Here is a 12,253-nt window from a genome sequence, read left to right on the forward strand (position 1 = left end):
GTTTTGGGGGACATCTGGGGACTTGCCGAGTTTAGGGAGCGTTATTATGAGGGCTTGTGTGTTTTCTTTGGGGAAATATCCCATGTCCATAGCTGATTGAAAAAAAATTCTAAGTTAGTGCCTGTCTGAATTATTTGTAATAATGAGTGGCAAAGCCGTCAGGTCCCAGGGGCCTTATCTTTTGGGTAGGGATTTAATCGTGGCATCGACTTCTTCTAGAGTTATAGGAGCATTCAGAGAGAGCAAGTGGGAAGACATCAGGGTAGGTATAGACAGAGACCTCAGGAAGGAGGCAACGTCACCATCCAAAGTTGGAGAGGCAGGAATAGAGTCTCTCAGGTTATATAAATGAGAATAATGCGATCTAAAGTCATTTGCTATGTCTGTTGGAGTGTATAGTTTCTGACCGGTAAAAGCGTGGAGTAAATGTGGAATTCTACTTTTGGGCCTTAAGACGTGCAGCTAGTAGCTTGCCTGCTTTATTATTTTGAGAATAATAAGTTGCCTTAGTCTTCCTATAAGCTTTTTCACATGAGGATAGTAGCAGTCCCCTGAGTTTCAGCCTCAGATCTTTGAGGGCAGCAGTTAAGGATGTGCAGGGACTATCCATATTTTGATTTTCCATCTGTCGGACATGGCGCAGTAGGTCTGTTAGTCTAATATGCTCGCCTTATCGGCATCCCAGAGAATTCCAGGATCTGGGGAGGAGGATGTGTTAAATTGAAAGAATTCAAGAAGGTCCGTTTCAATCGGACCTCTGTGTGTAGGGTGGGACAACAGTAAGCGGTTACTCCTCCAGATATACGTAGGAGGTGTGTTCGTTTGTTCTAATATTGACAGGGTGATGGCGGCGTGGTCCGACCACTTAATAGTATCAATGACCGTGTTTTGTACCTGGGGGAGCAGTGTGCGATCTACTAAAAAAAAAGGTCCAGGTGGGAATATACATTGTGCACCCCAGAATGGAAGGTATAATCCCGTTCTTCCCTATGATGTATCCACCACACATCATATAGTTCCTCCTTCCACAGAGTGTCAGCCAATGTTATGGGATTTCTCACAGGGCGAGAAGTCGTGTATATGGATGGATCTACTGTTAGATTGTAATCCCCGCACATCACCAAATGTCCTTGGCGCACAGAATGGAGTTTTCTCAATAATTTTCTTAGAAAAGGTAGTTGAGCAGAGTTAGGAGCGTATAAGGACACATTATTTAAAGAGGCGATTAATATGCAATAACGGCCCACAGGGTCTAGGTGTGTTTCAAGTAATGTGAAAGCTACTGTGTTTTTAACAGCTATTGCTACACCTCAGGTTTTGGTGGAGTGATGCGCCTGGTAGATATGTGAAAATGCCCTATGTGACAATCTAAAGGCATCCTGACAGAGAAGGGGAGTTTCCTGGAGGCATAAGACATCACACCTTAGAGTCTTAGCCTCCTTCCAAAGGTGGGATCTCCGCATTGGACTATTAAGGCCATTGACATTCAAGCTAGCAAACTTTATCACCATGATACAACAAAAGAAAAAGCATTGTCATTTTCTTGTAAACAAAGTTAGTATAACAGGACAGAGCTCCTCCCAGCTCTTTCCTCAGGGCATCAGCAATGAATGATATTGGACAATCAAGACAAACACCAACAAACAAACAAACAAACAAACAGGTAAACTTTTAAACATAACAGAAACAGAAAATGCAAGACAAGTGCATCAAAGGATACTTGACTAAAGCAAAGTAGACCAGAGTCTATCCGTGAACCAGGGGTAAATGTCCAGTTTGCAGCCTAGGTCTTCCTGCACCCGGAGATGACTAAGCCACACTTAAACTCCACACTTTACCGTGTTAATTCTTAGAAAGTCCAGCATTCAGCGGGCAACAACCCATTCATCCCGTAGATTTGGTGGTGGTCCAGCTGGTGGGCTAGGAATGGATGCTTTCCAAAGTTGGAGGGTGTTCCTTCCTTCTTCAATAGAACTTATGAAATGAAGTTTGTTGTTGTGGTGCATCAAAAGGCACACAGGGAATCCCCATTTGTAGGGAATTTTTGCCTGTTTCAAGGCAGTAGTGATTGGGGAGAGATCCCTTCGTAGCTGCAGGGTCACCGCAGAAAGATCAGCATATAGTTGAACCTCGTAGTAGGGGGCCGGCAAGCCTCCATTTTATCGTGATAACGACATAAGTGCGTCTTTTACTCTGAAAAAATGTATGCAGGCTAAAATAGCTTGCGGTGTTGAATCAGGTAAGTGTTTTGGGCGTGAGCCCTGTCCACTTCTAAAATGCTTTCAGAACAGTCCGGTATAGCAGTTTTGATTAATGATTGAACGTAAGCAAGGATTGCTGGCGGTGAAACGGACTCAGGCACTCCCCTGAATTTGATGTTATTTCTTCTGCTCCGATCTTCAAGTTCGATCATTTTTGCTTTCAACAAGGTGACCTCATCATCCACTAGGTTATGTGCATCTATTAAGGTGTTATGCGAATCTGCAACATTTCCAAACTTTCTCTCTAAATGATCAACTCTGCTTCCTAGTTCTGAGATCTCTGCACGAAGAGGGTTAATTAAAGCCTGCATGGCTGTGAGCATTGAGCGGTTCTGCAGTATAAGCATGTCTTTCTTGGCCGTTTCGATCAGAGGGACATCAGAGACAGGTAATGTAAATAAATTTGTTCCACCAACGTCCTCTGCAGCGCCCTGGTATGGAGGGAGTAAGGGAGCAGAAGGATTGGGGCTCTCTTACTTGCGCTGCCGCTGCTTGAGCGGGCTTTGAGAGGGAGATGAGGCGGAGGAGTGCTATGATGAAATGGGGGGGGGGCGAATCTCCACTTACCGCCGAGGCCGCTGCTTCTGTGACCGAAGAGCCGTACCGCCCACTGCGTTGGGCAGGTTGGCAATCTCCTGCTATCTCCTCTAGCAGAACGGGGACCGAGGTGGACCTGCAAAGAGGCTTGCTGGTAGGGAGGTGCGGCGATCTGGGAGAGAGCATTCGGCCTGGAGATCTGCCGCGGCTCCTGCGGTGGTCATCTTGGGAATCCCCCGCATGTGAGGTAAAGTAGAATTTTGAACGTTTAGCCTGCTGTGCAGACTTCTTTCGTGTGGTAGGCATCGTGAGAGAGTGTTCCGACACCCTATGGTGGCAAAATCAGCTGTCTGGGTGCTAAATCAGTCGCTTTAGACAGTGTAGGAGCAGGAGCTCAGTGCTCACATGTGTATTCAGCTAGGCAGCCAGACCACGTTCCCCTGATTATATTTTTTAATTAGGAGAGGGAATTTTATATAACTTTAGGCCCTTTTTTTGACACTTTTAGAGTTCCCATAGAGGACTTATATGCAATCATTAGCATTACACAGTGAGATCGGCAATCCACTGATAAAGCCTGGCTAAGCTGCATCAGTGTCTCAGTGATCGGTGGTAGGAGGCAGGTAAGGGGACCCTCCTCCACCTTTATTGTATACCGCGATCATGTTGTGGGGTTGCGATGAGCTCCACTAAGTTACTGGAAACGTTTGCTTTCACTTTAGACGTCGTGATTGTAAATTATCACGGCATGTTAAGGGTTAATGCCTGTCATTAGCAGTAAGTGTCTGGCTACTGACAGTAGCCAACACTCACTGATCAGAAGTGAGCCCAGCTCCTGTGCTCACTGTAAAGTTACTTAAAGGGGTACTCCCGAGTCCCAGCATTCTGAACATTTTGTTCAGAATGCTTGGAGCGGGCGGCCATGATCATGATGTCACGGCCATGCCCCTCCTGATGTCATGTCACACCCCTCAATTCATATCTATGGGAGGGGGTGTGGCGGCCATCACACCCCCTCCCATAGACATGAATAGAGGGGGCATGGTGTGGCGCCACGAGGGGTATGGTCGTGATGTCACGACCACAGCTGTCAGAACCCAGCTTTTGTTTAGAATGCTAGGTGTGGCGGGAGATCGGGAGAGGGGGCAGTGGCGGGACCCCTGCGATCAGACATCTTCTTTGGATGGGGATAAGATGTCTAGAAGCAGAGTACCCCCTTTAATTATTCCGGGCATACAAGTGTGCCCTGGTGCTTTAAAGCCCAGGGAACAAGGGTGTATCTATATACCCGATGACCCCAACTGCATGTTTGTTGACAAGACAGCTAGTATTTGGACATAGTATAAAAATATTTTAGGGTATACAAAGTAGATACATATCGATTTTTACTTTTAAAAATATTGGCTTTTTTATACTAAACAGTCAAGGGTGCAGTTATTGACTGAAACTGTAGCTGCCCTTTATTATCCTATTATAATTAAATTGCACCTTGGCAGTTGGCTTTATTTTTTGCATACAGAATATATGCAGTTTTTTCTTCCACCCACTCATCTGAAAATGGTAGCATTCATTTGAATTTAATTCATTAAAGGGTATTAGAAAAACATTGACACTTTCTTTCAGAAACAGTGCCCCTATGTTGTCAGGTTGCATGTGGTATTACAGCTCAGTTTCATTGAAGTGAATAGAACTGTAGTTGTAATACCACACAAAACCTGAGGACACGTGCATTGTTTTTAAAAGAAAGTAACTGTTTTTAAATCCTAAATAACCCCTTTGACATGTTCTGTTTATAGTCTATTTGATTTTGAATCAGTTTTCAGTTGCTATGGCTGAGACATTTCCAGTCACACAGCATAATGTGATAATACAGTTCTTCTTTTTAGTAGTTAAAGAGATTGAATCCAAATATCTGGTACCAGGAGATGTGATTATTATATCTGAGAAAAGGTTTTACCTACCATGTGATGCTGTATTGATATCTGGGGCCTGTGTAATAAATGAAGGCATGCTAACAGGTACAGTAAAATATTATATAGGTTTCATATATTGCATACCACAATAAATAATGTAACATTTTTCCTGCAGTGTAAGGCTGGGTTCACATATATCAGTTGTCCGGCATGGTTTCCCTCCAGTGTGCAACAGAGGGAAACTGATGCTAGAACTAATCCCATTCATTTGAATGGGGCAGTTCACAAGCATTCCGATTTTCAAGCCAGATAGTTAGATAGCTAGATAGTTAGCTTGCTGCATTCCCCTGTCCGGTGCCAGAAACAATGGATGTCAGATGCCATACAACTGATGACAACTTATGCACGTTGTCATCAGTTGCGGCGAGATTGAGTTAACCTATGCCGGATGCCGGACATATGTGAACCCAGCCTAATTCTTAAAAGTCTTAACAAAATGTATTATCCACTATATTCTGGCAGATGAGCAGACATAAATCCCTTTCTGTGGTAGACAGATGTGACCTTAAACAAATGACATATATTCACATAGTTCATAAGGTTGAAAAGACCAGAGTCAATCAAGTTTAACCTATATCTCTATTGTGTCCCTGTTGATCCAGCAAAAGGCAAAATAACCCTCATGAGACTGATGCCAATATATATTCACCCTCTATCAAGAGAAATATATATATATATATATATATATATATATATATATATATATATATATAAAACAAAATTTTAGGTATAGTAAACATAAAACCATGACAAATGCCAACCGCTGAAAGTAATTTCAAGAACAATGGTCCCCAAGTGCCCCAAATGAAGCAGCAGTGTGCTTGAGTGTCATTGATGGAGATTGGGGGAAAACCCCTTTCTGCATCAAGTGTTGCTGACTTTCATAAATATGTCTACATCTGTACTCTGCAACTGCTATGGCATGTCTAATGTCATACCTGCATTTCATTTGTATTGTAATTGTTACAATACTGATAACCCCTAGACATGCTCCTAACAAAGTTTGATACCATTATGTACTTTTTATCCGTTATATAATATGTAACACAATCCCAGAATCATACATACAGCAAAATACAGGAGATTTATCAAAAACCGAGTAGAGGATAAGTCGACCAGTTGCACATAGCAACCAATCAGATTGCTTCTTTCACTTTTGAAAAGGTCTCTGAAAAATGAAAGAACCAATCTGATTGGTTGCTATGGGCAACTGGTCAGCTTTTCCTCTACACAGGTTTTTGATAAATCTCCCCCCTCTTGGGAGCACAAATCTTTCTCTTCTATATGCTTTATGAATGACTGAAGGTAGGTAATACCAGTAGCAACCTAGTTTTCATCTTTTAAACTGATCTTGTAAAATTTAATATAATCTCTGATTATTTGCTGCAGAGAACAAATTGGTTCAGATTTATCAAACTATGTGAGAGAAAATGTGGAGTGATTTCCCTACAGCAACCAATCACAGCTCAGCTTTCACTTTACCACAGCTTAGCTGAGCTGTGATTGGTCGCTGTGGGAAAATCCCTCCACTTTTTCTCTAACACAGTTTGATAAATCTGGACCAATTGGTCTTCCAGACAGATCTGATAAATTAAACCCATTATCTTTCTTGTCCATCCACCTAGACAGATATATAGCTTATATAGCTTCTTATAGCTTCTGCAGCCATCACCACCCTTTTTAGCAACACAACACCCCCATCCTTTAATACTACTATCCTGAAGCTACCAACAATGCTGTGCCTGCTGCCTTACATGCCCCCATTACTGTATGTAATAGTGCACGAGGACATGAAGAATATGAAAGCAGGAGCCTAACTGCAAAATAATGGGCCCAGACTAAATTGGTAGAACAATTAAGACCCTAATTTGTACCTCTTCATATACTGCTCCCCATGGCTCTCCTCTCTCACATGAACTGCCACTTATGGCTTCCTTTTCTCATATTGACTACCACTCTTGTTACCTGTTACCTTCTTTCACATAGTTTGGTGCTCACAGATCCTTCTTTCTAACATAGACTGCCTCTCATAGCCCCCTCCTCTCAGACTGCTCAGAGCCCCTCTGCATAGACTACTGTCATGTACCCCCATATGTGTTTCTCAGCCCAAACACATACACAAATTGGCACTGCTACTCATGGACCCCTTCTCTCATAAAGAGTGGTCTCAGTGCAGTTTTGCTATGATTTTTCGCAAATCACTGCAAAATACAAAAATATGCTGTGGCCCCTTGTGTGAGCCTCTCCTCCCTATGGACGTTAGTGCACTTTACAGATTAATATGACTCTTATCTCTGTGTGGTTGCTGTATAGTGAATACGAAGAAAAGGTGTTTAAAGGAGTTCTCTAAGCTAAAATTTTTAACCCCTGCTGTAAAACTATACATAATAACCTTTCACTTACCTGCCTACGATCCCCCGTTGTTCCGATTTTACCGTCCCGTTCTCCGGTCCCAGTCTCTTCCATTTCCTGCGGGTCGGTGACTTCACTCAGCGCTCAGCCTATCAGCGGCCGCAGCAATGTCCCGTCGCAGCTGCTGATAGGCTGAGCGCAGAGTGAAGTCACCAACCCGCAGGAAGTGGAAGAGACCGGGACCGGAGAACAGGACGGCGATATCGGAACAACGGGGGATCGTAGGCAGGTAAGTGAAAGGTTATTATGTATAGTTTTACAGTCCGGGAACAGCGGGGGTTAAAAGTTTTAGCTTAGAGAACTCCTTTAAAGATCATGGCAGCAGCAAGATGACTGCCCCCAATATCATATTACATAAAATAGAATAAGCATATAATCAAAACATTTACATAGAGAAAAATATAATTTTCAAATCATTAAATGAAAAATAAAATCTGCCAACTTCACAATGTTATAGTTTAAAATTTCTATGATTTCTTAAGGTGAAAGTGTTCCTGTGACAAAAGTTCCTTTACCAAACCTAGATAATGGCATTCCATGGAAACTACACAGCGGAGAGCATCATCAAACACACATGCTCTTTTGTGGGACAGAAGTTATAAAGACAAAACCCCCTCCTGATGGCTCTGTCAAAGCTGTGGTCTTAAAAACAGGTACGATTGAGGTCAACTCAGGCAATACCGGGGAAACCAGTTAGTCTAGCTTGTATAATTTTCCCAGCTGTCAGCATAGGAATCATGTTACTGATTTAGTTTGAACCTTTCCTCATACATAATATATATATATATATATATATATATATATATATATATATAAATAGCAAAATCATCGGTAGTTGCAGTATCTTGTAATACCTTTTTTATTGGACTAACAAGATTATGTAGAGACAAGCTTTCGGGATTCCTCCCTTTATCAAGTCATAAGCATTTCTGAGCTCACAAGGAGAAAACACAGGTTCTATCTCACAAAATATGCAGGGGTTAAAACAACATTAGTGGAGAATGGACATTAAGTTGGGCCATAAATTGTATAGCAATAGGACGATAGATACAGATAAGGATGAGGAGGGGGGGGGGGGGGGGGGGGCTGGAGAGCAGAGGTGAGAATGGTGGTTACGCTGGACAGACATTTTTACTATAGAGCCATAGACTGAAGATAAGACTTAGGGGAGGGGGAGCAGGGGTGTGATGGTGTTAGAGCAGGGAGAGGGTAGAGAGTTTAGCAAAGGTTATAGGAAATTTTGATAATGGGATAAGAAGCTTAAATCCACATTAAGTCCTCTGTTCTTGGATCCACAGGTGCATACAATCTGAAAAGCGGCGCTTGCTTGCTTGGGGATCCGGGGCAAGTGTTCTGGATCCCCAAGCTTAGACTGCATAAAAAAAATAAAAAATTCTTAAAGAGTGGCTGGGCCTATTTTAAGGTAGGGAACTGGAGCAGCAGTTCCATCTGCCCCTACATTAATCCAGCCCTGAGTAGGTCATGAGGATGTCTATGTCACTGCATTAGGAAGAAACTTCAAATTGTATACACAGCAGCAACATTTTAGTCTTGAAAAGGGCTCTGTCCACACAATTAGACTCAGCTTATTCAAATCAACTGGCCCATCAGTAACAAAGTAAGCTACACGGGCCGTCACATCAAAATTGCAGGGTACCGCTCCGTCGAATGGAGGTCCCTTACCTGGCTCCACACTGTACAGTCGGCACTCCTTTAGTCCAGGAAGTCATGACAGCCAACACAAATAGAGCGCCGATAACAATGACCAATGTTGTGTTATGGGGACTGAAAAAAGGTGAATAAAATGTTAAAAAGTTATCACATCCCTTTTCCCTTTTTTAAATAAACATATGTGTTATCGCCAGGTGCATTAATGTGTGAATGATTAAAATATAATGTTAAAATAACCCCTTAAGGACGCCGGGCGTATCCATACGCCCCCACGTTTTAAAGTCCTTAAGGACTGAGGGCGTATGGGTATGCCCGTGGGAATTTCGGTCCCCGCCGCACGCCTGACGGGGACCGGACCGGCGTGACTGCTGATATCTATCAGCAGGCACCCCGTGCAAACCCCTGGAGGGTCCTGAGACAATTCAGACTGGTGACAGGAGCAGTAGGATCGGTGGCAGCAGCGGCGGTGGTTCCGGCGGCAGGATACAGCAGGAGGTGAGGCTTGTTCACCTCCTGCTGTTGCTTAGCAACAACTCTCAGCATGCAAAGCCAAAGGGAATGCTGGGAATTGTAGTTTTGGAACAGCTCGAGTTCCATCTACAACTCCCAGCATGCCCTTTGGTAGTCTGTGCATGCTGGGGGTTGTAGTTATACAACAGCTGGAGGCAGATTTTTTCTATGCAAAACTACAACTCCCAGCATGCCCTTCGACTGTCAATGCATGCGGATTGTTGCAGTTTTGCAACAGCTGGAGACACATTGGTTGTGAAAGCAAGTTTGTTACCCACCTCAGTGTTTTGCAACCAGTGTGCCTCCAGCTGTTGCAAAAATACAACTCCCAGCATGAACTGAGAGACTGTACATGCTGGGAGTTCTAGTTTTGCAACAGCTGGGCAGGTTTACAGCGAGTTTTCTGCTGCAGCTCAAACTCACTGTAAACCCGACCGTGTGAATGTATCCTAAATACACTTCACTACACCCACACATGACAAAAAGTAAAACACTACACATACACATACCCCTACACAGTCCCCCCCCCCCCCCAAATAAAAAAAACTAAAACGTCTTGTACGGCACAGTTTCCAAAATGGAGCCTCCAGCTGTGGAAAAACAACAACTCCCAGTATTGCCGGACAGCCACTGACGGGCCAGGCATGCTGGGAGTTTTGCTACAGCTTGAGACACCCCGTTTGGGAAACATTGCCGTAGGGTATTTTTGTTGCGGATTCAAATCGCCAATTGAGGCCTCAAATGCGCATGGTGCTCTCTCGCTTTGGAGCCCTGTCATATTTCAAGGAAACAGTTTAGGTCCACCTATGTGGTATCTCCGTAATCGAGAGAAATTACGTTACAAATTTTGTGGGACTTTTTCTCCTTTTACCCCTTATGAAAAGGTAAAGTTGGGGTCTACACCAGCATGTTAGTGTAAAAAAAATATATTTGTACCCCAACATGCTGGTGTTGCCCCATGCTTTTAATTTTCATAAGCGGTAAAAGGAAAAAACGACCCCCAAAAATTGTAAAGCAATTTCTCCTGAGTACGGAACTACCCCATATGTGGGTGTAAAGTGATCTGCGGGCGCACCACATGGCTCAAAGTGGGAGCGGACCATGTACATTTGAGGTCTAAATTGGTGATTTGCACAGGGGTGGCTGATTTTACAGTGGTTCTGACATAAACGCAAAACAATAAATACCCACATGTGACCCCATTTTGGAAACTACACCCCTCACAGAATGTAACAAGGGGTATAGTGAGCCTTACACCCCACAGGTGTTTGATTTTTTTTTGTTAAAGTTGGATGTGAAAATGAAAAAAAAAAAATGTTTTCACTAAAATGCTGGCGTTTCCCTACATTTTTCATTTTAACAAGCGAGAATAGAAAAAAAGCCCCCCAAAATTTGTGGCCCTATTTCTTCTGAGTAAGAACATACCCCATATATGCATGTAAAGTGTTCTGCGGGTGAACTGCAATGCTCGGAAGAGAAGGAGCGCCATTGGGCTTTTGGAGAGAGAATATGTCCGAAATTGAAGGCCATATGAGTTTACAAAGCCCCATAGTGCCAGAACAGTGCAGTGGATCCCCCCCCCCCACATGTGACCCCATTTTGGAAATGACACCCCTCACGTAATGTAATAAGGGGTACAGTGAGCATTTACACCCCACAGGTATCTGACAGATTTTTGGAACAGTGGTCCGTGAAAATGAAACATTTTATTTTTCATTTGCACAGTCCACTGTTCCAAAGATCTGTCAAATGCCAGTGGGTGTAAATGTTCATTGCACCCCTTATTACATTCTGTGAGGGGTGTAGTTTCCAAAATGGGGTCACATGTGGGGCAGTCCACTGTTCTGGCACCATGGGGGCTTTGTAAATGCACATGGCCTCCTACTTCTATTCCAACCAAATTCTATCACCAAAAGCTCAATGCCGCTCCTTCTCTTCTGAGCATTGTAGTTCGCCCGCAGAGCACTTTACATTCACAAATAGGGTTACAAATTTCGGGAGGCCTTTTCTCCAATTACTCCTTGTGAAAATGAAAAATTTGGGCTAACACCAGCATTTTAGTGAAAAAAATAAAAATTTTCATTTTCACGTCCACCTTTAGCGGAAGTTTGTCAAGCACCTGTGGGGTGTTAAGGCTCACTGTACCCCTTGTTACGTTCCTTGAGGGGTGTAGTTTCCAAAATAATATGTGTTTTTTTTTCTGTTCTGGCACCATAGGGGCTTCCTAAATGCGACATGCCCCCCAAAAAACATTTCAGCAAAATTTGCTTTCCAAAAGCCAAATGTGACTTCTTCTCTTGTGAGCATTGCAGTGCACTTGACGTCTACACAGGGGGTATACTCAGAAGCGATGGGGTTACACATTTTGGGGGGCATTTTCTCCTATAACCCCTTGTTAAAATGTAAAATTTGTGGGAAAGCCAGCATTTTAGTGAAAAAAAATTCATTTACACATCCGACTTTAACAAAAAGTCATCAAACACTTGTGGAATGTTAAGGCTCACGGCTCACCGGATCCCTTGTTGCATGCCTTGAGGGGTGTAGTTTCCAAAATAGCATGCCACGTTGCTTGTTTTAGTTTTTTGCTGTTCTGGCACCATAGGGGCTTCCTAAATGTGACATGCCCCCCCCCCCCCCCCCCCCCCAAAAAAAAAAAAAAATAAATACATTTCAGAAAAACTCACTCTCCAAAATCCCATTCTCTTTCAATTTGCTGCTATTCCTGTGAAACACCTTTGCTGCTATTCCTGTGAAACAAGGGTTAACACACTTTCTGTTCTAAATGTCATTTTGAATACTTTGGGGGGTGCAGTTTTTATAATTGAGTAATTTATGGGGTATTTCTAATATGAAGACCCCTCAAATCCACTTCAAAACTGAACTGGTCCT

At 43.2% G+C, this 12,253-nt stretch overlaps 1 protein-coding gene across 1 annotated transcript in view; it reads left to right on the forward strand.

Annotated features, from left to right (window-relative positions):
* Nucleotides 1–12,253, forward strand: part of LOC130361842 (probable cation-transporting ATPase 13A5) — a 218,814-nt gene that overhangs the window by 82,370 nt on the left and 124,191 nt on the right. The window contains exons 10-11 of the mRNA XM_056565409.1: nt 4,685–4,816; nt 7,666–7,836. Of these exons, the coding sequence (XP_056421384.1) occupies nt 4,685–4,816; nt 7,666–7,836 (303 nt within the window). The remainder of the gene's footprint in view (nt 1–4,684; nt 4,817–7,665; nt 7,837–12,253) is intronic.

Source organism: Hyla sarda, chromosome 3 (assembly GCF_029499605.1).
Source record: "Hyla sarda isolate aHylSar1 chromosome 3, aHylSar1.hap1, whole genome shotgun sequence".
Taxonomy (NCBI): Eukaryota; Metazoa; Chordata; class Amphibia; order Anura; family Hylidae; genus Hyla; species Hyla sarda.